The sequence below is a fragment of the Kryptolebias marmoratus genome, linkage group LG15 (assembly GCF_001649575.2).
Source record: "Kryptolebias marmoratus isolate JLee-2015 linkage group LG15, ASM164957v2, whole genome shotgun sequence".
Taxonomy (NCBI): Eukaryota; Metazoa; Chordata; class Actinopteri; order Cyprinodontiformes; family Rivulidae; genus Kryptolebias; species Kryptolebias marmoratus.
This window is the reverse complement of record NC_051444.1, coordinates 21,694,686-21,722,022: the sequence shown is the minus strand read 5'-3', so window position 1 is coordinate 21,722,022 and position 27,337 is coordinate 21,694,686. Positions and strand designations below refer to the sequence as shown.

The 27,337-nt window shown below is 40.2% G+C and overlaps 3 protein-coding genes across 4 annotated transcripts; 2 read left to right on the top strand and 1 right to left on the bottom strand.

The window, feature by feature from the left end:
- Positions 1–8,894: 8,894 nt before the first annotated feature.
- On the top strand, positions 8,895–14,343 carry si:cabz01068815.1 (solute carrier family 51 subunit beta). Its single transcript, XM_017419592.2, has 6 exons — positions 8,895–8,960; positions 11,702–11,743; positions 11,845–12,228; positions 13,128–13,244; positions 13,755–13,845; positions 13,930–14,343. The coding sequence occupies exons 2-6, from the start codon at positions 11,704–11,706 to the stop codon at positions 14,240–14,242; spliced, it is 945 nt and encodes a 314-aa protein (XP_017275081.1). The 5' UTR covers positions 8,895–8,960; positions 11,702–11,703; the 3' UTR covers positions 14,243–14,343.
- Positions 14,288–23,139, bottom strand: rasl12 (RAS-like, family 12). Of its 2 annotated transcripts, XM_025006683.2 has the most exons (6): positions 23,006–23,139; positions 21,461–21,630; positions 21,041–21,097; positions 19,556–19,629; positions 16,976–17,166; positions 15,699–16,032 (listed from the first exon to the last, which is right to left on the bottom strand). In XM_025006683.2, the coding sequence occupies exons 2-6, from the start codon at positions 21,540–21,542 to the stop codon at positions 15,699–15,701; spliced, it is 738 nt and encodes a 245-aa protein (XP_024862451.1). In that variant the 5' UTR covers positions 21,543–21,630; positions 23,006–23,139. The 2 variants fall into 2 exon arrangements, with proteins under 2 accessions (XP_037835815.1, XP_024862451.1); XM_037979887.1 differs by having other exon boundaries at positions 14,288–16,032; positions 21,461–23,139.
- Positions 23,140–23,161: 22 nt separating this feature from the next.
- kbtbd13 (kelch repeat and BTB (POZ) domain containing 13) lies at positions 23,162–27,241 on the top strand. The gene has a single exon (XM_017419585.3). It carries the CDS (start codon positions 23,327–23,329, stop codon positions 24,821–24,823), a length of 1,497 nt encoding a protein of 498 aa, XP_017275074.1. The 5' UTR covers positions 23,162–23,326; the 3' UTR covers positions 24,824–27,241.
- The last annotated feature ends 96 nt before the right edge of the window (positions 27,242–27,337 follow it).

The window sequence follows — 27,337 nt, the reverse complement described above, 5'->3', positions numbered from 1 at the left end:
GCCACGTCCATGTTGAAGCAATCTGTTCACCCAGCCTCTCCCCAGCATATTCTGCTCTGTGACTTCATTTTCTCTTCTTCTCTTCTTCTCTTTCCCTGACACGACCTGAGTCATGTGACCAAACCTTCTCAGATGTTGACCAGGTAAACAACTCCCAGGCGACACACTGACATTAAAGTCCCACAGGGTGGGTGGATCAGTAACACTCATGGACTTTAAAAGTGAATGTCCCAGAACAGATTAAAACCCTGAAACTCCCCACCAGTTAGAAAAAAAACAAAACAAAACAAAACAAACAAAAAAAAACAAGTGTATCAGATGAGCTGTTAAAGTTCTTGGAGAACAAAACAGGCAGTGCAGCTACCTTTTTCTTCAAGCACTTAATACTGTTATTACTGCCCTTCTCTTCAAGTATACATTCGCGCGCGCGCACTGTGTGCAAATGTATATCTGAATAGATATGTGTATGAATATAAAATATTTATATGTGAACAAACAAACTTAGGTGGAAATGGAAAATATGGAAATCTGTATACTGTGAAAAGAGCACTGTAACAGACAGAGAGGTGATTGCTTTGACTGAGGAATATTGAATGTGTGATATAAAACAAACAAATCTGCTGTCAGGCTCATTGGCAGGTAACAGAAATGCTTGTGTGAACAGAATGTAGTGAATTCTTAATTTTTTTTTTCTTCTTATGTAAGTATGGCTTTAAAAGGGGGTTGTGTGTTCAGGTTGGAGTTTTGAGCTGGCAAAGCCGGTCGAACATTCATAAACAGCAGTGGTTATCAGATGGGGCCAGGAGAACCCCTGGTGGTACTTCAGAGGCAGAGGATGAAGGATTTATTTCATCTTGCTTTATATATATATAAATATATATATATATATATGTAGACCATATTTAATCAAATATTCCAGTAGCAAAACAAATAATATATAAATCCACTGAGTCATGTTTTACACTAATCAGCTGCTATATTTTGACTACTTACCATAACACGGTTCATTTTCTTATAGTGCAATGTTCTGCACATGAAATCCTGCATCCTGGGATTCACATGTGTGTACTGAACAACATGTAGATGGACATTACGCTATGACTGACTGCTGTATTTTAGGTATTCCAAAGGTCAGAGCAATGAGAAATATGTCATCGCGTAGCAGTGATATTAAACAATAGATTTTTTTAAAAATTGATTTGTGTGTGTGCATGCGGCTGAGATGTGGTCGACAAAGCAGCTGAACATAGATGAAGAACAAATACAATATTTTAAGTATCAGCAAAAAGAGAGGCTCCATGGGATGTCACTGCGCGTGGCTGGGTGAGCAATTACAGAGAATATTAGAAGGTTTATAGCGATAATGGTCTGCACTGGAAATTGTGCAGCAGCGACTGCACTGACTCAGTCAAATCAGAGGCAGGCTACATGAAAGAGTGCATGGATGAATATGAAATCAAAACATTTAAGTGTAGTGGACTGGTTACAGTGGAAAAGCAATGGTGATAGCCCAATTTCAGGATGCAAAGCGTAGCTTCGAACTTTGCACACTGAGCAGATCTTTCATGCTCATTTTTGACACTGATACTTGCTGCATGAAGCAGGAGGGCTTTGGTTAAAAACACCCATAAGGAGGAAAGTGCGTATGATTAAAGGCACTAGACTGTGGGCTTTCATGCGGAAAAAAAAAAAATCTACTTCAAAGAATGTGTAACAAGATTGGTAACTAGGCCTGTAACAGCCAGGCAATGTGTTAAGGGTCATCCTGTGGTCTGACGACAGATGGAGCGGGCTCCAGCCTTTCTATGACCCTGAACAGGACAAAATGTGTTTGTAAAATGAATAATAGATAGTTAGATGGAGAATAATTTCTGTTTTGATTATCTTACATGTCTTTCTCCCCCTAAAGACATTTATGCTAAAGTCTACTGTTTTGTAGCCTTGCATTGGGTTCGAGACATCAGATACACATTTTGTGGTCCTGGCTGTGCCTCAGGCAGTTCAGCTTCCTTATCTGCTCTGCGCACACTGCCAGTTCACTAGTTCATGTATGCAATGTTCAACAGACCTGATGAGAGTTTTGCTTTAATTAAGTTCTTTGTGCTTGAAACTTACCTTGGTTTTTTGTCTGTAAAAGGTTTCCAGTTTTCGCCTGTCTGACGCACTTCACCGGACTCGCCAGTTCTCACTTTAAGCCCGTGTCTCACTGGGCTGTCCCACCGGGTTGGCAGCGATTTGCAAACCACATCCACGAGGGAAGTCCCAAAGTGTTTGGAAACAGTCGTGAGGGTTCTCAGTGTCCTTGAGTGAGTCACAGAGCTTCGTTCGCGTGTTTCAATCACTTTGAACCCGGTCAAAAGATTTGCATGAATACATTGTCACTCAAAATACTCAACAAGTCATCAAGGACGAACCTATGAAACTAAGTTGTGATGATTACAAACAAAAAAAGTGACCCAGCCTTTCTCGACTGCAGCAGCAAGGAGGCCTGCTGCAGACTTCAGCGGGTCAGCCTGCTCCTCATTCAGGTTTGGGGTCTTCATCCAACAGCTTCTGCACTTCTTCTCTGAGGTCCACGCTGGTTGACGTCTGAGAACAAAATAACTGCTGGACTAGGGAGAGACCCCGTTTGATCCACGTTTCTCAATTCCCATGCAGCACTGCGGCACACCATTTCCGCAACTAACAAACAGCAGTTGGAAGTGTTAAAACTTTGCAACTTTGTAACAAATACATTGCAAATGTCACGAGAACGTCGTGCAGCAGTGGTGTGATAGTTATGCGTACTCCTAGTAAATTTTACCTGGAGTTTGTGGGACATTTATGCAACATTCATGCAACACGAGCATTTCAATTCAGTTTGAATCAGTTCTGTGTGATTCCACAGAAAAAGTTGCGTATTTCCTTGCAACTAAGTGGCTTTACCTCCTCTGCCACTTAACTTGTTTTAGTCTCCATCTCAATCCTCACCCGCAAAAGAAAGACTGAACTACATTACGTGCCAAAACAGAGATTTACTCAGCCTTCTTTGTAAAGCTTTTTATATTTCTGTCATGTCTGTTGATAAAAAAAAGTGTTGAATAAATTTATTAAATCATCTTCACATCTCTGCCTCAACATAAGGATCTTATCTGATAGTAACAAACCACTATGGAGGAGTCACTTGTCAATCAGTGTTGACACGTAGCCACAGGTAAGCGTGAGGAATGCAGAGAAAGACATCGAGGCGCCAACAGCATCAAAGTCAGAGCCTTGTTGATGTGAGGCGACCATACTCACAGCTTCAGCACCAGTGGAGCATGAAATCAATGTGACAAACATATACTAGAGGCTGTGAGTCTTTATGCAACTAAAAACAAACAAGAGGGAAAACATGAGCCGCGGTGAAAAGAAAGCTGAAAAAAAAACATGCAGAACATCTGCAAAATAAACCGTAAATCTGCAAATGAAGCAGTGTTTTAGAGACGAATCTGACTTTCATCATGCAAGCTGTGTTGAGTTCTCCTTCAAAAGAAACCCACGAGTAATTGTAGCAGACTCAGCGTGCAATAATCCCCATGCATCCAGAAAAACAAACAAACAAAACAAAAAAATCTGCCAGTTCTTGATGACGTCCAGGATAAAAAGCACAGAGCAGCGCGACACACACCCACACACACACACTCTCCTGCAGAGGGCAGCCAGGCAGCAAACTGTTGCTGAATGACTTATGGTGTTATATTTTTAAATTGGCCACTCTAGCACTTGTGATAAATCAACACTCAGTACATGAGATGGTGTGTTATTATCCTGATAGGATTCATGGTCAGATGGGTTTCGTCAGTTAAAGCGGGGGTCCTCACTGATCCACCACACTGTGCTCAGACAGTCACGTCAGGCTGATTTATGGTCACACTGAGCTTGGCTCGCAGAGGTTCACTGGAAATGTAACACAGTGACTACACACGCGCACACACACACATGCGCACCCACACAAATCTGTGTATTTATATAAATACCAGGTATGCTTTGTTATTAAGCCACAAGAGTATAAATATGCTGACTGGGGTAATTTAGGTCGCATCTCAAGCCAACTTATTACCTCCATATTCGGCTGCATTAACCAGAACTAGTTTAAATCAATCACTTGCTTTAACCTTGAGCTAATTCTCACATTGGAAGTGCATTTCAGAGCCACTTTTAATGAAGCAACAGTGAAACTAAACTACAAGGATTGCTTTGTGTCTTTTTTTTTCTTCCAAGAAAAAGTTGCATGCTAAAACATAGAAGTAATAATTTAGACATCCACCTGGTACAAATGGGGAGCAGGCTGAAAAGAGATAATATATCTAAACCTGGATTGTGTATCGAAGCAGAACAAACTATCTCTATTTCCATCTTTTTCTTCATGTTCCAACCTTATGTTTGAACAGATTCTTTATCAAGTCTCAGCTTCAGTAAACACAAGGGAGGCATTTGGATCTCAGGGAGCTTTTAATTGTTATAAATATTAGAAGCAGTTTGTTCTTTTTGCTGTTTTTACTGCGGGAACCGTGGCTTTCAAAGATCTTTCAGATGGTGTTTGTTTTAGCTCCTGCTTCAGAGCAGGAGGTTTCCCAGCACGAGGGAACCATCAGCAATGGAGCTGCTGATTGGTTCCTAATGAAACTGTAGAGTGACGGATAAAAACATTGAGTCGAGGGTCACATCTAACACCAGTTATTTAAAAAAAACAAGAACAAAAAAAACAAATTTTCTGCTGCGTTTGCACCACTCATCCACAAACAAACTGAGTTTTTGGTGGGAATAGCTGAGATATTTTTTTAATACTTTCTAAAGTGGAGATTTTTACAAGTCCTTGGTATATTGCTGCGGGCTCAAAACGTAGAGCTATTCAAAAATGAAGGTGAAGCCTAACTGGAGAATGCCCACTATCACTCTGTCCTAGAAAAAACAACCACTAGGAAGCCTGAATCCTGAATCTGTTGTGCTGTCTTTAGCCTTAGATTGTGTGCTGAAAAGGTTAACAACAAAGAAAAAAAATGTAAACAGTATGAAAGGGGAAAAGATTCAATTGGTAGCCAATCTAAAATAGTTCTTTCTCTGTATTATGGTATGTTGGTAATGTGGTATTTCAGCATTTTTGTTAGAATGCGTGGAAGGAGAAAATGTACTCGTTCAAAAGCTTTTCAGGGTTGTGTAGACTTAGACTTACATGATGATTGGGCAAGTTCACAGTAGTTAGCTGACTGTATAAGAGTAAATCCCAAATTATTTATGACCAAAAACAAGAGAAACATTCTGGTAAATGATTTTTCCTATAACTGAGTTTAGTGTCACTCAAAGAAAGGAAATTTTTGTCAAATATATTTCAAAATATAGTCTAAATGACAAGAATAAAGCTGTTGTTTTAATATTTAAAGACGAATCAAATGCGAATTCATTATTGGTGCAAAGACCTACAATAGCCTTATGTCTCATTTGGATGAACTAGTATTGTTATACGCCAGAATAAGTTTTAGAAATATTGAAAGAATTTCTCTTTAAACACATAAACCCAATGTGGTAGTCATTCCAAGAAATCGCTTCGTACATGTAACTGGAGCTGTCGAAAACCTGTCCAAAGACTTTGACAATATTTCTTGAAACCAATAATTTGACTTCATTATCATCATCATTTTGACTGTAATCTTAAAACTGGGAAACAAAGAAAAAGAATCTTCCCCCTATTTTGTTTTTTGTTTTTTTGTCAGTGATCCTATTATTGTCTTTAATAGTTTTTGACATAAGCCTCTAAAATCTTAAATGCAGGGAACATATTTTTATCAGAGATAATAACAAAATATTATTCTACTGTGTCACCCCATCATTCTAACAATATATGCTATTGAAATGCAAATTGGGAAAAGTCGTTGAAAGTATGTAGTTGTGGATCACTTTTCCAGTTTTTACAACCTTCACAGAAACCTTTGGATCAGTTGGTCCAAAAGCAGCAAATATTATGTGTTGATTTTCCCGTCTTACTGTTTGAACTTCATCGAGTGTGGTTTAATTTGCACAGCAGGCAGCCAATTCATCACAGAGCCATCACAGAGATGCAAGACAAACGATGTACGCTTATATCTCACCTGCTGTCATTTGGCAATCATTAATTATAACTCAACATGCATGTTTTCGCTCTTCATGAAGAATTCAGGGGTGTATACCCAGAGAAAACTCCTGCAGGCAACATTCAGACTCCCCACATAAAGGTCTACACACCACCAGGCTGCTGCTGAACACTGCTTGAAAGATTATCGTGCGAGTTATACCAACCTGGGCTCTTTTCTTGAACACGTTAGAAAATCTCAGCCCATCTGAAACACTGAAACATTTTCAACTTTGAATGCTCAAATAGATCTTAAACTTGCCACACTTACATGGTATATTTAACCTTAATCTTGGTTCTGTTCTTTGCGGTGTGTTTCTTTTTATTCGTCCATTCATGCAAACACTCAGAGCATAAACGGACCATCTTCTGTCTTGTCTTATTTATGTGACTGCGCTTTTTTTTTTTAGTCAACAGCAAAAGAATAAAACAGCTGATGGGGCAATTTAATGCTTTTTTTTTGTTGTTTGTTTGTTTTATTGTTGCTTGAGAAGCTGAAAAATTTGCACCTTTAATGAGTCTACAGGGTGGCGTCAGACAAATAGTCAGCCAAAACTTCACCAGTGCAGTAAAGCAAAGGGGCCAAGAGAGGGAGGTACACTGATCACTGCTCAGAGCCTTTAAAGCACAGCTTCACATCTGCACGTTTCAGGTGTTGTGCTTATTATTCACTGCTTCTTATTATTAGAAAACTTAGAAATAAAGGATGTGCTTGTCTTTTTTTTTCCTGAAACAATAAAGTTTGTCTTTACACCCTGCCATAAAAACGAAACTCTTTTACAGTCAAATGTTCCAACTGTTTTGCCATGCAGGCAGGCGTTTGACCGATGAGTCACCTACCTCGACAAACAGAAGAAGCCAAGGTCACTATGAGGCTGTCTAAACAGTAACCACGTAACAAGGTCAAAGACCCGTTAATGGAGCTGACGCTGCTCGGTTTTAGAGGCTCTGCGGAAACTTGGTGAGACCGAGTTTCAGTTTAATTACATGTCTAGGTATTATTCACAACTCAGTGGCCGCTTGAGTTGAGGCAACTCTGTTTATACGCAGCTGCTTATTTCATTACACATGAGCTCAATGAACAGAGAGACAGAATATAGAAATCTGTGGAATGGGAAACACAAGATGATAAAAAATATAAATTGTTCATTTCATTTTGGTCAACAGTAAACTTGCTACACAAAAGTTAAAATCCCAAATACCACCAGACGGATTTGTAGCAACTTACTGTGTAGACTTATATATTAGGCACCTGCCACTTTTCAAGCCAGAGTCTTATAGAAAAATCATCTTATATTGAGAAATATAGCCCATCATTGTGTACGATCTCATACAATGTTCCCAGATGTCACACAATCTGTGAGCACTCAGTATATGTGTGTTGACTGACTCTCAGCTACTCCCACACCAAACTTTAGTGTTATATCTTCAAATCTGGCAAATCTGTTGCCACTTTTGTGTTGCCTAAGGTTGATTAGTTGTGGTGGCCATCTTGAATTGAACTGATTCCAAAAGTTAATTAGTTGTAGATGTGCAGCCAGGGATTATTTTCTGACAGTTTTATTAAAATCAAAATTTAAAGGAAAGATCTTGTGCAATGTGTAGTGCTCAGAGAATACGTTGGAAATGCATCTCAGCTACTACCATACCCAATTTTAGGTCAATATAACTTAGCCTGACTAAGTTTTTGTGCAACAAATAGTCACTTCTGTAGTCAGTTGGCTGTGGCAGCCATCTTTAATTGAGTTGACTCTCAGAGTTAACCATATGTTAGATGCGTATCAAACAATCATTTTTTGAGATCTCTAACAAGGTCGAGTCAAGTCCTCTGGACAGGTTGTTCTTTGTTGGAACGTTTTGTCTTTTACCTTCTTTTATAGTCTTTGTGAGGAGAACCTGTCTGTCGTTAAACAGGGGCGGTGGCCTCTGTGTCCAAATGTCACAATCCTACAACGCTGTTATTACGAGTATCACTCAGCCCTTCTGTGAAAGGCAAGCAGCCTTCAGGATCTCCCGTTAGGCTGATGGTCCTCTTTTCAAACGTGAACAACGAGTTTTGGGTGTCACCAGCAACTGGTGGGTTAACCACGCGAAGCTGCTGTTTATAAGGCTGAGTTTGCTTGCAGCTCCTCAGACTGAAGAAGACTTTTGGATAAAAGACGAATCATTTCAACAAAGAAGAACCCGTCCAGAGGACTTGACTCAGCCTTGTTATATTTATCTACCTGGACTATTGAGCATGCATCAGGACACTTTTTGAGAGTTTCGCTAAAATCTGTCCCACAGTTAGCTGTGAAGTTTTATACAGAGCCAAGATGCGTTCAGTTAGAGCTCATAGTATATGTTGGGAATGACTCTTAACTACCACCACCCCAAACTGTAACCCAACATCTGTAAAACTGACAGAGTTATAGTCATCTTTGTGTTTGGTGATGTTGCTTCCCTGTGGCGGCCATCTCGAATTGGACTAACTAAGGTAATCAGTTGCTGAAGCGCACCCAGTGATTGCTTTTTGAAGGTTTCATTAAAATCATCCAGTTGTTTATGAGATATTTTGCTTACAGACACACATAAGCAAACACACTCTCAGACACGGGTTAAAAGCATCATCGCCCTCCTTTCACCTTGTGGCTGCGTGCAATAAAAATGTTATTAGTTTTTACACACACACTTTTCAAAAGGAGAGGAGCAAGTGAGGAAATGACGTGCAGACTCCTCCCAGTGAACTTTGGAAAGTTTTTTTTTTGTTGTTGTTGTTTAACTTTACGTGCTGCGCAGTTAACCATTCCCTCCTTCTCACCTCTGCCAGAGTCACAGCACCAGCGAGTACAGAGTGAGTAGAGCAAAAGAAATGAAAATAAACAGTAGAGCAGCACTGATGTGATTCAGAAACGGTGCTAGATAAATATTTGCTGTGCCTGATGTGATGTTTTGTAGTTTGTGTTCATCTGTGCTCTTCCAGGAGGTTCCCGCTGAGAGGAAAGTTGTTTCTGTCACAGCTTGTTAACCTGCTGCTCATTTGCTGTCGGCTTATTAGCATTTCTAACTGTTTCAAATTCACCAGGTGCTGAGCTTTGTTTTCCGTCTTGGAAAATGGGAATAAGTGTGAAATGATGTGGGGTCAAATGGCAGACTCAGCTGAAGATTAGAAGGCCTATTCTGTTTATCTTTTTCCTCTGATAATTACACATGAACGAGAGGAAAATGAACAGAGGAGGTAATGCACAGTGCTGCAAAAAAAGGGGGGGGGGGGTTGAAGTGCCTCAGTCTCATCCAGGTGGCTAATTTATTTATTTATCATTTTTGCCTTTGTGCTCAGTGCTTTTGCATCAGCTCGGGACAAATTATTCAGATGCAGCCACAGAACGCAGGAACAACAAGAGCACAATATCTGCAGCAGCTCCAAAACGTTCACTTCATTTCATAATATTCATCCACACATGATGCATGTTGGCAATTATTTGAACATTTTACATTTTTAAAACAAATGGCGCCGTTTCACCCTGACCTGTGAGGTAAATAACGCGGGAGTTTTTGTTTCTAAGTCATCATAATTATGATCTTAATATTCCTGCCTCCCAGCTGTCTACAGAGGAGTCATTATTTAAGCAAGATATTCACACACGTGTTTTCGCTCCAAGGTTTTCTGCTTCCTTTTGAAAGCTCTCCTGTTTGTTCGATCCAGTACTTGGCAGACAAGATAAGGGCCTTCAGCCTGTCCAACAAATGTACTTTTATCACCTTTTTTCAGCAAAACACACATTAAAAGGTCATGCGAGTTCTTATAAAACAGTTTCTTTAGAAAATGTATTGACAATGTAGAATGTGAACTTTTAAGGTATGAAAATGACACTGTAGACTTTTCTAACTCAAACTATGTGTTTTATATCGAAATGTAACCATGTTCAATAATTGTAATCCTGGTTATGGGCTTTTAACTCTTAATCCTAACATATTTGCTGGTGAGAATGAAGCAGAGACATAAGAAATATCTTTAAAAGGACACTGTAAATCTGTAGATTTTCAGTCATTCGTATCATGATAATCCCAAGAGTTAAAACAGAAGCACCGGACTTCCACTCTCAGTTCTTGAAGGTGTTTCACTTCTGTAATAATGTTAAAGTCAGAATAACTTTAGTTGTAGCATGTACTCAACTGAGCACTCCCTCAAGTCATTACAGCAACTGCACAAAGTATAAACCATTGATGTTAGACTGCCATCATCTGGACAACTGCCCACATAGGAGCCATAACGCACAAACAAACTGCCATCCTAAATATACGCAAGCACTTATTTCTCAACTTAAAGGTAACATAACAGTTTCTCTTCCTAACAAGTTCAGGTCAGATAGAAGTGTTTAATTCATCGCTAACACCAAGAGAAAGTTTGAAGGTTTTCAAAAAACCCTTGACAGTAGAATTTCAGGCACGTAAACAAGAAATATCTCTGATTTTGTGACACATCTAAATGAACCACAAGACTTCTGGAACGATGTCTGCCGGGCAGATGCTAATAACGCACAGTGTTATGTTTGACAAAAACCCAACGCAGTGATTCAGTGCAAACACCTTATACCAACTGTCAAGCACGGTGGCAGAGGGGTGATGGTTTGGGCTTGTTATGGAGCCACAGGGCCTGGGCACCTCATTAAGTCAAGCATTTACTCCTCTGTAGACCAAGGTAGTCTAGAGTGAAATCTGAGGCCGTCTGTCCAACAGCTGAGGCTTGGACCAAACTGGGTTATGATGCAACAGAATCATGTTAACACGGGAGGAAATCTACAACAGAACGGCTGAGAAAGAAAAGAATCAAGGTGCTGTAATGGTCAAATCAAAGTCCAGGCCTCAACCTGACTTAACTACTGGGGTTTGGACCTTTAAAGAGCTGTGCAGAAACAAACGTCAGCAAACCTCAATGACCTGAAGCAGTGTTGGAAAGAAGAGTGGGCCAAACTCCCTCCTCGGTGATGTGACAAACTGAAGAAGTCAGAGAGAAAGCAACTACTTTGAGTTTTTGCTGCTCGCGGTTGTTCTACAAGCTGTTGAATTACAGGATGTACTTTATTTTTTTTCCCCACACAACTTTTCTATTTTTGGTTAAAAGATAATGACATGGTCAACACGGGTACACAATCTACCAAACAACGATCCCAGGACCCTATTTCTGAAAGTCCCTTAAAAGAAGGCTGATCAGTCTGTGGTGGGACCAGGTGAGGCCTGAGACGTGTCACTACTTTAAATGTGACAGAAGTTGGCTCAGTTTATTCTTGGATCAAATTTTGAAAGTTATAATTCCAGCAGAGTGAATGTTTGGGGAAAGGAATTGAAACTGATAAAAACCCAAAGTCAAACACGGTTCTGATCTACCTTCTGAGGAAAAAGCAGATCAGTCAGATCTCACAAAGACGTTTAAGTCACCAACGATTAAAATGATGAAAACGTTTCGACAAAGTCACATAGAAATTTGTACATCTGTGGTTCCGGGTCTTAGAAAAAAAATTCAAATAGGATGTGTTTTGTGCTTTGATTTCTTGCTTGGAGTTTTTTTAATAACACTTCTTCATCCTTCATTAGACATGCCTTACACCTGGATTTTACTGCTTCTCCTCGTCTCAGGTAAGGGAATACTTCAAAGGTAAAACATATATATGTATTTGTATTGGTTTTATAAACCAGCATTCATAAATCTAATGCTGTCACCCTTTCCCCTCCTGCAGGGGGAGGGACGTTCATGATCCACAACAGCAAACTCAGCTTGTGTGTGGAGGACTCCGCAGGTTCAAGTGAAGTCCTCCTGAAGAAGTGCAACCTGGACTCTGAGTTTCAGCGGTGGGCCTGGGTCGGTCAGGGCATGCTGATGTGTGTCGCATCGTCCAGATGTTTATCAGCCCAACAGAGCGAGTCGGTCCACACCCAGCCCTGCTCTGAGCCAGATGTGAACCCCGCAGGACTACTGTGGGACTGCGACAGCGGCAGGCTCTTCAGCAGAAACGCATCAATGCTGCTGTCGACCGACGGACAGCGTCTGATTCTCACAAAGCACAGCAAACACGCAAAGTGGGGATCTCTTGATGAGGGGGACATCTGCCAGGACAGACTCAGTAAGTCTCTGAGGGACCAGTGAACAAAAGTGGATCCTTTAAATGTGATGTTTTGTGCTTTTTTGCACTAACAGCTGCCACATGAAGCTCAGTTTGACAAAAAGTGACAGAAGTGGTCCTTTTCTTCTCTAAAAGTAGCAGTGTAGAAATACTTCGCAGTTTCAAAAGTCTTTTATGCAGTCTAGTTTCTATTTAACTTTTTCTTTTTTTTAAAAGACTGTTTATGTGCCTCAGGGGAGTAGATCTTATCTATTTGTTGGTAATTAATCAAGATGAGTGATGATTAAAGTGGCTGTTTCATTATGTTGCCATGATACTGATTGAGATAGCAGCAGGTAGTAGAGCATCATCCTCTCAGAAAATTTGTCCATTTTTACACTTTGTCATCTAATCTCCCTGTGTGTTTTGAAACTTCAAGCCTTTGACATTTCAGGTGAATACAGCCATCTTCGAGGAAAACTTCAAGTTTGATCTTTGAACACGTAAACAGGAAACCTTTAAAGCTCTTGAAACGAATGAATCTCCTGACTGCACTGCACAGCTCTGTAGCATTTGTCATTGTTTTGCTGCACATACTCATACATTCATATATTTGTTGTAAGGCACGTATTAGCGGATGTGTCAGTTTTGTGCCGTCTTACATCTTATTTCTGCAAAACACAAGTTTATTTTGATCTTCGAACCTCTGATGAGAAATTTGTAGACAACATGAACTCAGACAAGAAAAAACAGTTTCTAATGTCTTCAATTTATTGGAAAAAAAATATGATTGTTCTAAAATATTTACCAATACAAAAATAGTAATAAAAAGCATTTGTGAGATCTTTACAGCAGTATAAGCCTGGTGGTGAATGTGAGACTAGTTTGTTTTATGGCTTCTTGTGTGTTTTCCTCCTCAGGACTCAGGAGGTCCTCCAGTGACCCGTTTGGGGAAGAAGAGGAGCTCGTAGAAGAGATGGCAACCATGACGGATGAGCAGAGAGAGTATTTACTCTGGTTTTACAGAACAGAGGATCGTAAGCACTGCTGACTGCTCAAAACATTTAGAATTCAAATGAAAGCTGAATGAAAAATGTAAACCTCTCCAAATCTGATCATACGACAGTATAGGCCTTGTTGTGAGGAACCAAATCACATAATGGTTCCATTATGCTCCTCCTCTTTGAGGTGAGATGCAGATAAAACAGGCCTGTTTGAAGGAGCAAAGACATAAACACACATCTAACCTGAAAAAGTCAGATTAAATATCTTAAAACAGAAGATGCACTGCAAAGATGCTGTTTATTTTGAAGGCCGTCTAATGGTAAAATGTATTCTGTTAATAAGTAATTAAAGGGTTGTATTCAAGGAATATGTTCTATCATTACCATGTCTTTTTAGTGACAGATTAATCTGAATGGTGTCATTTTGACCGATTATCCAGGATGATTTACAGAGAAATAAGAATCATAAGAACAAACCAAAACAAAAGAAAATAATTTATATGATATTATAATGAGTTCTGAGTTGTCTTTGTTGTGTTTCAGCCACCATGTGGACCTTTGTGCTGCTGGGACTGGCCTTCATCTGTCTGCTCATTGGGTTTCTTCTGTTGGGAATGGGAACCGTGGCCAATAAGTACGAAATTAAACAATTACCATGCAACCTGCAAATGGATGTACCATATGCCATTTTAAAGGTTCCCTGTTTTATTGCCTGCAGGAGCAGAAAAAAGATAGCAAAATACAAAGCAGCTGCATCCCTGGTTAAAAGAGGCGAAGGTGAGGAGCTGCTGGTCGTTCCACCCCTCCAAGACAACGGCACATCTCTGCTGCTGCAGGAACACAAGTACCCCAACATCGAAGGCGACGCCAGCACGCTGACGGCAGGAAACATCGTGGTCACGTGGAAAAATGGCGACACCTCCTGCCTGTACTCAGATCCTCCTGCGGAGGAGACACAGGAGGAGGAGAAACAAGAGGAGGTCCCAGATGTGGAGCAAGAAGCCTGTGATGAAGTGAAGACGACAGCGTGAACAACATCATCAGCGTGTCACACAGTTTCTAAAGATTTTTTTTTGATAGACTGTAATGTTCCTGTGCGTGACAACAATCATAAATGCTTTTTTCAACAACAGCAGATATGAACTGATTGGTTTTTTTAATGAAAATCCTCATCTTATGTACGATCCATGTGTGTTAATGACTGTTGTTTTGATAGCAGGTCTCCATTTGAGGCATGTCTTAGAATATTAATACAGTACATTAATAAAACATTTCATCATATTGATGGGTTGTTGCTTTTCCTAACTTGTATGCGGTGGAACCTAAAGGGCAGATCTCCATTTTTATTTGTTTTTTTAGACTAGAACAACTTCAGCCAGATGTTAAAAAGTTCTGCCTCTCTCTGTTTTTTAATGCCTTCGATCAGATGGTAGAACTGATTGGCTGATTTCCCAAATGTCATTTCAGTCTTCTGCTCATCATTAAACACTGTTCCTTGGTGTCTCCCAATGTTAATCCCAGCACCTACCAAAGGCTACACTTTAAAAGCTAACATCAAACAAAGCCTGAGTCAAATACACTCTTTGTAACCCAGGGAATTAGGGGTGCAGAGAATGCTGCAGCACTCCCTGGTGTGTAAATGTGTGTGGTACACAAAGAAAGAAGTTATGACTCTGTTTTTCTTAAGGTAACTGAGGTGGAAACAGTTTGATACAAACAAGATTTCACCGCAGCAGGCTGGTCATGCAGATACTACATCACTGCCTACACTGAAAGTCATCATGACTCACTAAATTATTTATTCATTTTTCAGCAGTTTCCTTTCTTGGGGAAGCCAAACTTTATTTATGATACTTCAAAGTTGGGGTGGATTCAAATAAAACTAATATTCTTCAATATACCACAAAAAAATATTTTCTTTTGTTGATGATAATACTTGTATCCTGCGTAATAATCTCATTTCTTCAGAATCTATTAGGACTGTAGCTTTTATTTGACCATTAATGAAGATCTATTCATAAAGAGGTATACTCATAACAAACTTAAAATACTAAAACAAAGAATTCAGTTGATTTCACAGTGTTCTGGGTATTTACATGTTGACTAAGTCATGCAACACAAATCTAAATTTTATTCATTATTAAGGTGTTTTTCCTTTTTTTTTCTTTTGTTGGTCAGTTGAAATAGCAGAATAAGAGACCTGCAGTCATGTTCTGTATAAAGCGTACAGTAGAATGTCCCCCTTCCAGTCCAAGACAGTCTGAAAAGAGTGATTTTCTTATGAAAATCTTTTATGTTTGTGTCACTTGAAGAAATGAAACATAGAGCAGATGCTCACACGTGCAGAAGAGCATTTTTACTCATTCTTCAGATGTGGTCCTGTCAGTGTAGCTCGTTGCTCATCTTCCCCTCTCCTTCAGAGTGCTGCCTAATGTCCTACTTATCACAGTCAGGGACGGAGGACACACAGGTGGGGTCCAGGAAGTGTCAGAAGATCTTGAAGCCTTTGAGCAAGGTGAGCGTGGCGGCCCTCCGCTTGCTCTGGGCTCTGGACGCCTTCACGGTGACCAGCTTGGCGGTGGCGGGGGCCGGCAGCTCCTTGTAGCACGGCGTCGTGAAGGTGGGGACGCTGAGCAGCGCCTTGTCCTCGCTGACATAAACGGGCCGGATCAAACTGACACGCTCGCCGTCCCTCTTCGCCCTCCTCACCGCCTCGTAGAAGACGTGCTGCACGGAGGGGAAGTCCCTACAGGCCGACACCTCGAAGAATAAACAGCCGAAACGTGCTGCCAAGGCCTCGCCATCACGCTGGCTCACCTGTCTGAGAGGACAAGCAAGTGTTTATAAAGACTTTGCAGCTTTTTTCTTTGAACAGTCAAGGATTTAATCTTGTTTTGTAGGGTTAAAAAAAAGAAAATATCAGTAGAATGACAAAGATAGCTCCTCCATGACTCCTTTATTCACCTAAAACAGGTTTTAAGGCCTTCTTGCTCACACTGACCATTTTGCCTTCGGTGTTTTCTGTTGAGAGACCCACTTCCCTTTCAGCATCAGCATTCAAACAGATGGCTGTCAGCCTCACATTATATCTGAACACTCTTTGATTTGATGCAGCATTTATCAGAGACCTGTCACTTCCTAAAGAGGTTTAAATCAATGCCATCTCATCAGGCGCTGGAAATTTTAATTTGATGGCTTAGCAGATGTAAAAACATGGCTGTACACTTGCTTTTTTATTTGACAAGCAATATTCAAAGAGGTTTAAGTGTTTGCTTGCCGCACTAAGACAATTAGTGTGTTTCGAGCTGAACTGAAACCTTGCGCATTAAGACATAAGCCCCCTCCACACCACTCTGGATATATATTTTTTTAACTGAAGACTGAATTTTTTTCCCAACACTTTTTACAGTTTTCTCTTTTTTTTCAGCACATTATTAAAGTTTAATCGCAAAACTTTCAGTTTCGAGAGCACAAAGTGAGAGTGGGCATGTGTGAAACATACTGCTACATAATCGTTTCTCAAAAGCTTCATGTGTCGAGTCTGCATGGATGCAGTTTCAATTTTTAAAACATGTGGTGTAGTCTAGGTGAAGCTTGAGATGTATATTTCTTATTTTTTTCATTACTACAGACTGTTTAGTCAAATGTTTGCTCTCTTTGGTAACTTCAGCAATACTAAGCCCTGAAATTAAACGCTGTATCCTGGAGCACACGACAAATGGTAACTGGCACACATATACCCACACATCCACAGGAATACCAGCCTGTATCTGTCCATGTCCAGCTTGTTGCCCAGCAGGATGATGGGAGTTTGTGGTCGGAAGGTTTTGTTGTGCAGGGAAAGTTTCTGCAGATAGAGCTGACAGCCGCTAAAGCTCTCCATGGCATTGATGCTGTAGACCACCAGGAAGGCATTGGCCCAGGACAGATACCGCTCACAATTCACTGGGCCCTCCTGCACACACACACGCATGGACACATACGCACAGAGGGTGAGTGAAAAGTCATGTTTTTTTCATCAACAAGCAACTATGTGAACTGAGTCCAGTCCAATAAATAAAGACTCCAAAGGATTTACCGTCAGCAGGAAGCTTTCCGAGCTTTTTGGTCACAAAAAACTAATATAATAAATTCTTCTAAGATTAAATATAATAAAATACGTATATGAATCTAATTGAACTGTTATTTTGGGTCATGCTGTTCTTTAATTTTCTCACTGAATATCCCCTTTACTGTATGGTTTCATTACTTTTTGTAATGGGATATGCTTATGTTACTCAATGTCATTGTAAATAAGGCCAGCCAAAAATAATTGCTGATTTAAATGATAATAAATAGCAATTAAAATAATAAAAATGTATCTGGAATGTTGCTCTGAGAGCAACTTTTGCTTTAATGCCAATTTACAGCCTCAAATCCTAAAACGATGAGATGGAACGAGAAATGGAAATAAAAACAAAGCATTTTTGAGTTAGTTTTTACTTTATTACAGACTGCAAAAACCTGAGATATTGTGTGATTTGTTAAAAAAAAAAGTGGGACAGCAAAACTTTTTACCACTTTGAAATGTTGCTTTTTTCTCGTCAGAACAATTCAAACACATTCTGGCTCTGAGAATATGAAGTGTTTCAGGTGTTATTTGGTCCTACTTTTTATTCCAGCACGTGCAGCAGAAAAGGGTATTTGTCCTTTTTTTTTTTTAATTTATCCACAAACTATTTTCTGAAAACAAGCCCAGACTGAAGGCAGGTCAGTTCAGTACCTGTTTCCTTCTTCTCCTCACCCATGCCTCAACAACGTGTGCAGTAAATGGTATTGTTTTCCTAATAATTTTCATTTTATTCTGTAGCACACATCGTCTATTTATCTAAAAAAAAAAGAAATCTAAATACTGAGTACAATCCATGTTTCCACTCTGTGACAGTCCATCTCAGATGTCTCAGAGATCAGAGAAGTGTCAACACTGCAGCTGGACAAAGTAAAGACAAGGCTTCTGTTTTGACACACTAAAGTTTGAAGTGACATTTGTAGAAGTGACTCATTGTAGAGCTTGACAAAAAAAAAAAAATCCTAAAGTAACGAGTCAATCTTGTGGTTCTACCAGCTGTTGATGAGGGACAGTTTTTGATGCAGAACCATCAGGAATTACATAATGAGAATATTTTGGTTCATTGTGTTTTTTGCAAATTTAATTTTTTTCACTTTTCTTGTATGAATTGATCATATTCTTCCCATCGGAGAAAAGTTGTTATAAAACTGTTCAGTAATTTCCTCCCCTTTTTTCATAATTTGTGGACCTTTTTTTTCCATTGTTACTGTTCAAAAATCCAACCTTTTACTGATATTCTTTTGTGCTCAATTACGGCTATATTTACCTTTGTACGCCACTTGTTTGAAATATATTACAGCACAAGTTTGTTTACCTCATTACCAGCCAGAATAGCTTCAATCATGTTTGCTGAAATGGGCTAAGAAAAACCACAAGAGGATAGAGCCTAAAAAATGAAAAGAGGTGAAAAAGGAAATGTTTAATTCATGCTATCTCTAAACTTTAGAGTGAGCTTTTTTTTGCTTTCTTCTTCATTTTTGAAGTCTAAACTTTAAACTTTGACGAGAAGAACACTGACTTGCTCGGTCAGTGAGCTCCTGCAGTTTAAACTGAATTTAAAAGGGAAGTTTGCTTCACTCACTGGATTATAAACCCTCACTGCAGGTTCCAGCAGCTCTGTGACAAGTTTCTTAAATCTAAACCTAGAGGAAACATTACTGCTAATTATTAGTGTTAGCAGAAAAGATGGACCCAGAGGCGGATTGTCCCAATACTGTCACATGTAGACAGTTAGGCTGAAGATTGGGTAAAATAAACAAAAAAATGTTAAAAAAGCTAAGATTAATTCTCCGTGTTAATTGAAACTAGCCTTTTATTTGAGTTGGGAGATTTAAAGAAAAGAGTTTCTTCAGTTGTGACTCTTGTTTTCATTGCTGTGATTTGTCTCAGTGAGACCTCAGAGGTGGGGACACTTTCACCAGCAGAGGGGGGACTTTATCCAGAAATGAATGCAACATATAGCTGCTGCTGAAAGTTTGAATTACCATTTATGGGACAATAACTGTCAATCCCCTAACCTCATCAAAATGGCTAGGTAAAATTTAAAAGAAGAAAAAAAAAAATCACAAGACAATCAAACAAAAAATGAATGAGAATAACATTGATAACTACCATCAAATAATAATCAAACTGTGGTTTGTTGCTCCAACATACACATATCTGATATAAACTGAATCCAAAATGGTGACTAATTTTGTCAGCTTATGTTATGTTTGTCTCACTGTGTGGTTCGCACCTGGTCGCAGGTGTCCATCACTCTCACCGTGACAGGCTGGTGGTCCACAACTTCCTCTGATGAATAGATGTCCTCTGAAACACACAAAGGGCAGAAAAGCCAACAAGATTTTCACAAATGTTGAGTATTCTCCCAACAGAATGTGTGAATGACAAGTAAATATTAAAACACAAATAATCTGATACTGAAAGTTAATTTTAAAGAGCTAATTTAATGTTTGACCACCCACATATTCTGTAGGTTCTGGATGATATTTTTATTAATTATGTGATGATGTAACATCATGGCTGGAGATCGACCTTTTAGCTCCTTTTTACTTCCAAACTTTTAGAAAAAAACATACAGTAAATGTCTAGAGGATTGGTTTTAGAAACAGGGAGCGATAACATTTTGAGAAGTTTTCATCTTGTTCTTGGGAACATCAGAGCCCTGAGAATGCCGCTCTCAGAACAACTAATGACTTTTAGATCAGTGGTTTCCAGACTTTTCTGTTTCCGAACCACAAAATAATAACTGTGGCAGAGACTTCTGACCTGACTACTGCTGGCTGAAGTACACAAACATGACTAATAAGCCAATTAAACAAAAATAATGAGGACACAAACTGCTTTTTTATTCCATTTATGACTACTGCATTTGCCTCTAGTAGCAATTATGGTAAAAAAAAAAAAAAGATGCAGCAGTTTTAAATTTCAATTTAATTTCTGAGATTAATCTCAAGGCTCCCCATTTGATGTTTCACAACTCAGTGGTTTTCCATCCTCATCTCATGAGAATCACAGCGTTAGATGGCAGCTGATGACAGACTGGGCTCAGCCCTGCTTCCTTTGGACATTAAACTTTCGAAAACAGAAAGAGAGCTAAACACTGTCTACTGCAGAAAACAAAATGACTGGACTTAGCGACCCTATTTTAAATAAGTCTGAGCTATATTTTCAACACAAGCATGGGACTGACTGAAGTATGGACAAACCTGTCATGTTTATGTTGCCTCATGTCTCTGTGTGCAAGAATAGCCACAAGAAGGAGCTGTAACCAAAATAAAGGCAATGTACGAGTTTTTATTTCAGCTGCATTGTGGTTTATTTAACAGGCTTTGTTACTGGACATATTGATCACTATGGGATGGTTTGCACTGAAATGATAAATTATATCCCTCAAATGTATGCATGAACATGTGTTATTTTGTTTTTTCACTTTAATCTGTAAAGATTTTCATTCAATTGCATAAATAAATGCTCCCATTTTAAATGAAGTACTTTTTACTTTCTTTTCAGTTTTACACTTGCAATCTTACTTGTACTAAAGGTAAAAATCATCACAGTGATTGTACTTTTACTTGAGGAGATTATTTTAGTATAATTTCCACTCCTGATTAATAGGCAGTGCACCAGGTGCAAATAATCACACCTTAGAAACTAAATATAGAGCAACTTTACTCTTTTTACATGTCTTTTTATCATAATTACAGGAAAGAAGGCTTACCTAAATAAGGGTCGTATTCACTGATGAAGCGTTTTGTGAGGAATTTGACTGTGAGTGCTGTAAAATAGGAAAAAAAGACATAAAAAGGTCCGTGAGAGTGGTTGTGGAGTCTCAAGGGAGCAGGGGGCCAGTGAGAGTCCTGAGAAAAATCACTGCTACATAAACAATCACTTTTACCCTCGGGAATCATGGAACTGATTATCTGATAAAACAAACTCCTGTGTAAAGTTTTCACTTGGACTATTGCGTTCATAGCTAAAAAACACAATAATTAACTCAGAATTAATGAAAATAGCAGAAACGAAAACAATCATGATGGAAACTGCACAGAAATACAATTAAAATTCAAGAAAAATGTCTTATTTCCAAGAACAAGTAGGCAGATCCTACTTTTACCCAGTGAAGATTGAAAACTCCGACCTGATTTCCCACAGCCCATCACACCGAGCAGCACCAGGTTACATTCAGCGCATGGCTTCGCCTTTCCAAACATCACTGACATGGTTAGGTTCAGGCTGAGGCGGACTCTTATTTCCAACAGTTGTCCTCGGACTCAGCTGGTGAAGTGTCGAGATGTCCGCACGGAACAGCTGGGACAGAAAAATACATGTTCTCCTTGCAGAAAAGCAAACACAATAAAAAGGGAGGACTGATGATACTCCCGACCTGTGGTCACTCTGAATCTGCTGCTCCCAGTACGGAAGAAATAGTGTCGTGTGCAGCTAACGCACCCATCTCTCCATTTTAGGCAAAAAGACTTCAAACAGATCCAGTAAAAGCTGAACCAAAGTAAGTGAAAATGTCTGATGACTCACTGCACTGAGGTTATTTAGACTTTAGAGGACATTTGTACAGCTGGATGTTAGTATAACTCATGAGAGGCCTCAAACATCCTTCTATTCACATTTTTGGAGCTCAGTTTGTTTTCCCTTCGTACAGGGACAGACCCAGATTTTCCAGGCACCAGAGGACATTTGTATTCATAAATCATTAAAGCCCCCACTCTGACAAACAAACACACACACACACACATACAAAAAAACATAACAATATATATTAATGTAGCACTGAAACATAGTTTTGTTTTGAAGCCTCAACCAGTACTTTCAGAAACATTAGCTAAACAAAATCCAGATGTTAGCAGCTGTATCATTTCTGAGCTTGCCTCACATTAAAGTAAAAATAATTTTCAAAGCAAAAAAATTGAAGAAAGCTGCACCATCTAATGTGTCATACCAAATGCTGTAAGTTGACACAAAACTAGGCTCACTTGAAGGAAATGCTGCTAATGAAGATGACCACATAGGGCTTGTCTGTGCAGATGGCTAAAGAAAACACACTGTTTGTGGTAGCCAAGAAGCAGGTGCATCCCTGCTACAGGTTCCTTCTCAGAAAGAGTTTTAAGGGGTAGAGGGAACGCTTTATCATGCTGTCAGTCCTCCCTGAACCCTCCACCCTGCTGTAAAACCGCTGTTCTTTCCTAAGTAACGTAAACTCCTGCCACTGGCTCAGCTTCCAATATCACAGGTGTTTTTTTATGTTTATATTCTGTTACTTATTTTTAGTATTGTTTAACTTATCTGCTCAAAAAAAATCTCAAGCAGAGACTAGTTTTAGTCATTTAAAACTCTCAATGCCCTGGTAGACATTAGATACTTCATACTTGAATTTAATGTTTTTTCTTGAAAAATAAATAATAATTTGGGAACTGTGATCTAAAACCAGATGGAGAAACGTGATTCACCTTTACCAAGAACGTGCAGACCCTCTTCCCACTTTAACTTTACATTTTCCAGTAAAAAGGTGACTCAGTCCTGTCGGAACATGGACAAAGTCCTGCATGCTTCATGAAGTCTACTTGTCCTATGAAAACATTGAGTGTTGAAGTGTTGGTATGCACAATATCTGACCCACAGAACTGAGACCATTGTTTCATTTATTTGCATCTGATACTCAAGGTCAGACCTTCAGCTGTTGCACGACTGTCAGGCACAAACACAGAGGGAATTAGCAGCACGTCTACAGCCTCCATGCCACCATCCAGCTCGTCTTTCTGCTCTGGCTGCGTGTCATCCTAATGCACTTGGACGGTGCCACACATTGGCTGCAGCTGCTGCGTATAGAGGTTGTTCTCAGAGCTGCGAAAACACAATGAATACCCAGTTAGAGACCGCTTGATCTAAGATCGGATACTTTCACTTTCACTGCAACAAACAAGTTGTGGGCTGTAGTTTCCTGAGCATCAAACCTCTTTTGGACTAACCTTGCAGTCTGGCTGGAGACGTGATGAAGGACTGCAGCGTGGCGGTGATGGAGTCCAGCAGCTGTTCCCAGGCAGAACACTGTGAAGCATCAGGCAGGCTGAGGGTCAACATTAATGGCAGCGTTTTCACAACTGATAAAACCACTGTTACTGAGAACTGTGAGTATTTCAGAGCCCTGTTTCAGTCAGGAATGAGGGAGTGCAGACAGGAGGAGATCCAGCTGCAGTCCGTTGGAGCTCTTGGGTTTCTGGTCCTGCTGCAGGTGCTGCGTGGGGAGCGACCCACGCTCGACAGTGATCAGATTGTGGAAGCCATTGAGTGCACGGCTTTCCTCCAGGTTCCAGTTCTCACCAAACACTTAATCAGTATCGTCAATTCTGAAAACTGTGTGCTCATGTACCACACAGCTGCCACCTACGGGGTGTGGGAGCTGTCCCACCGCTCAGCCCTATTCATCAGAGACATGTATACTGAACTGAAGGAGGAGGTGCACACCTTGCCCAGCAAACTGGTAGAATATATCGAGTCTCTTCTCCCAAGCAGCTACATGGCAGTGTGCAGCCACTCTCCGTCCTCTGAGCTGCTGCGCGACATCCAGAGGACTGTCTGCTACCTGGATGAGGGACAAAATGAGTGGAGGGTCCTCACACATCTGCCTCCCAGCACCAGCACCACCATGGCAGGCGTGGCCGTCCTCGACAACAAGCTGTACATCATCGGAGGAGTGCATGATGTGAGTAAGAGGGTGGTGGAGGCTGGATTCTGTTACAACCCAACAGATAAGTCTTGGTCGACCATCTGTGGTCCTCAGCAGCTGCGATACAACTTCACCCTGATTGGTCACGAGGGCTGCCTTTATGCTCTGGGAGGGAAGAACAACATGAAAGTCCTCTCATCTGTGGAGCACTTCAGGGTGTCTGAGGGGAGCTGGGGTTTTGTCTCTCCCCTGCCTTGCCCGGCCGCCTCTGTAGTGTCTACTGTAGCTATGAGCAGGATTTTTATCTGCCTCTGGAGAGGAAAGGGGGCCACAGATATCTGTGAGTACTTGCCTGATGAAGATCGGTGGATTCTGGTCACTACGCTCATTCGTCAGCACAGCTATGGTCTATACATGGTGGCTCATAAGGATAATCTCTATGTGATGCGAAACGGACCTTGCAATGACTTCTTACTGTGCGTGATGGACTGCTACAATCTGACCTCAGGGCAGTGGACGGCCATGCCTGGTCAGTACGGGAACAGCAAGGGCTCTCTGTTCACGGCTGTGGTCAGAGGGGACTCTGTGTTCACCCTCAGCAGACATGTGACCACTGAGTACATAGTGGAAAATAACAGGTGGCAAGTGAGACGGCAGATGGAAGGTTTTGGCAGAATTGGATCCATATATACATTTCTGATGAGGTTTCCTAAAGCCACTGTCTCGCTCATGGAAAACTGTCCAGATTTGACTACAAAACAAACTATCAGAAACCTCAGTGCATGTTCCAGATTGACCTTAGAGTGTCCTGATAACCTCTAAGAGCTGCTCCTCTTCGGTCTTATTGGTCATCTTCTAAGGAGAAAAGTCTACAAAGTCATGCAAGGAAAAATTAATTGACATTTTATGCCAAACGACACAAATTACAGTTGAATCAAATGCTTCAGCTCTGATTCAGTGTACTTTGCCACATGAGACAAGCTTTACTTTGTCTGAAGATTTGTCTTGTTCACAGCCTCAGTCTGTAGCTCACAGCAGTTGATTGATAACAGAAAAATGAACAAAACATTAAAAAAAAGTTCTAATAAACCAGAATGTTCTGTTCTGTTGATGTCTTTCCAAAGTTTTTGGTAACCAACCACTAAGGCCCCCTTCACACAAGATGGCAACCCCGCTACAACCTACACGGCCTCTTAGAACACAGCTGGATCGCGATAGTTTTGGAAGAAAAACTGCTTCAGCGTGAGAGCAATCATGATGCTGTCTTTGTACTCACCAGATGGATTTTCCCCTGTTATATCCAGTGTCCCTGAGACGCTCACCTGCATCCTAACCCTGCTTACTATGCCTGGCATGACTCTCTCTCAGAGTATGTGAGGACGAGGCTGCAGGTACCACGTTTACTTATTAACATAACCTTGTCAAGATTACAGTCGTAGCATGGGCGTGAGGTCATTGTGGCAGGTCCTGCTTTAAATTCTCTGTGAACAAGCCACATCGAAGGATGAGGGCCCGACATCATGGATTCGCTGCCACCATGTTTCACCCCAGGCCCCCGATATGCTGCCACCACGATGATAAAACACCGCAACCTTGCCACTGAAGTTTTGTGCTCAAAACTCTCCGTGACCTATCACGCTCTGTCACTCATAATGGGAAGCCCACTGTGTCCTTAATATGCACTTGAAACCTCACCAAGACCATTGAATTAGGGTTGTCATCCAGTGTGAAGGGAGCCTAATAAACACAGGTGATAGTTTCAGAAATGCACGCAGTTTGATTCAGAGTGCAGATTTTGTGTTTCACAGTAAAAGACTTTCCATTGGAGATGTTCAGAAAGTGTGAAATAATAAATCCCAAGGTAATGAGACATGAAGCAAAAAGTCTACAGTAGCATGGAAATTGCTCTTTACAGTGTGTTGATAATGGTGGCTAAGGCTCATTGATGGCTATGTTTTGTGCTTACATGAACATTTCTTTGTGTCAGACAGCACAACTTCCAAAGTAATGTGTTTCAGCAGGATGCCTGGTTTATGTGTGCGAAAGGTTTCGTGTCTTGCTGAGGAGGCAGAGCCACTAAGACAAGAAAAGGATACAGTGATGTGGTTATCAGTGTGTTCTAAACATCAGCATTGATTTTAAGCTTGTTCCTTTAATGCCTAATCTTGACAAAGTGCATAGCAGTGTGTGAAGCAGAACCAGAAATCCCCAGAAAACAGTGAGTTTAACCCAAATGTGGCTTTTAAAATGACAAGTTCCTACAAACAGGAGTGCAACTTGGTAACAATTTGAATTCCACCCCGTTTTTCTTACCATACTGCTCATATCTATTTACAGTACATCTTACTTCTGTGTCTTTCAGAAAAAGAGTGGAAATAAAGAGGTGGAGTGAATTTAAGAATGGTAAATATTCAAATATGCCCACTAATGGTGTTGTTTATGTCAATGATTCTCAACTCGTCCTCGAGGAACACTATCCTGCATGTTTTAGTTGTTTCTCTGCTTTGACACACCTGATTTGAGTGAGTGAGTGATCAACAGGCTTCTGCAGAACTTAAAGACCTGCTGAAGAGCAGAGAAACATCTAAAACATGCAGGATAGTGTTCCTTTCGAGGACTGAAGTTGGGAATCACTGGTTTATGTTCTTCACCCGTTCTTTTGTTTCTCGTTTTCATGTTTCCTCCTCTTTGTGATGAAATTGGTTGTTTTTGCCCCCTTTCCACTCATGTCAGTTTTTAACCAGTCTATTTTTTACTGATGTGTAGCCTCATCTTCAATGGCTCATACATAGTTTGCTTTTCAGAGGACTGCATGCAGTCTGTCTGTATTAACTGAAAATCCCATTTTTTTCCATCTTTGAAAGCTCAAATAATGAAGACAGATACATCCACGCAGCTACGGTCCTCTGCTTTACTCTTACCAAAGTGTCTCCTTATTGACCTGCTTCAGAAGAATTGCTGCTTCATTTGCATCTTGTTGAACCTGCAATTTCCCAGACACTTCACATTTTTACATTTGTGTTTTTGACATGAAACATCTCTGTAACACTTCATGACTGAAGTGCATGTCCAAAAATGGATATTTAATCTTTTTTTTTCTGTTTTCTTTTATTGAAAACCAATCCTGAAAAGGGTTGTGAAATGTTCATGCTGTCAGATACACAGTTTTTCAAACGAATCAATTTGTGTAGATTTGTAGCTTTAATAAATCCTAGCACCATTGTTACAATTACTGGGACTTTTTTTTCAGAATTATACAGAAAAGAGTTTAAACAGATTGATTTTGTACCAAAAAAGTATGAATGCAAAGTCATGAATACAGAAGTAAAGTTTAAA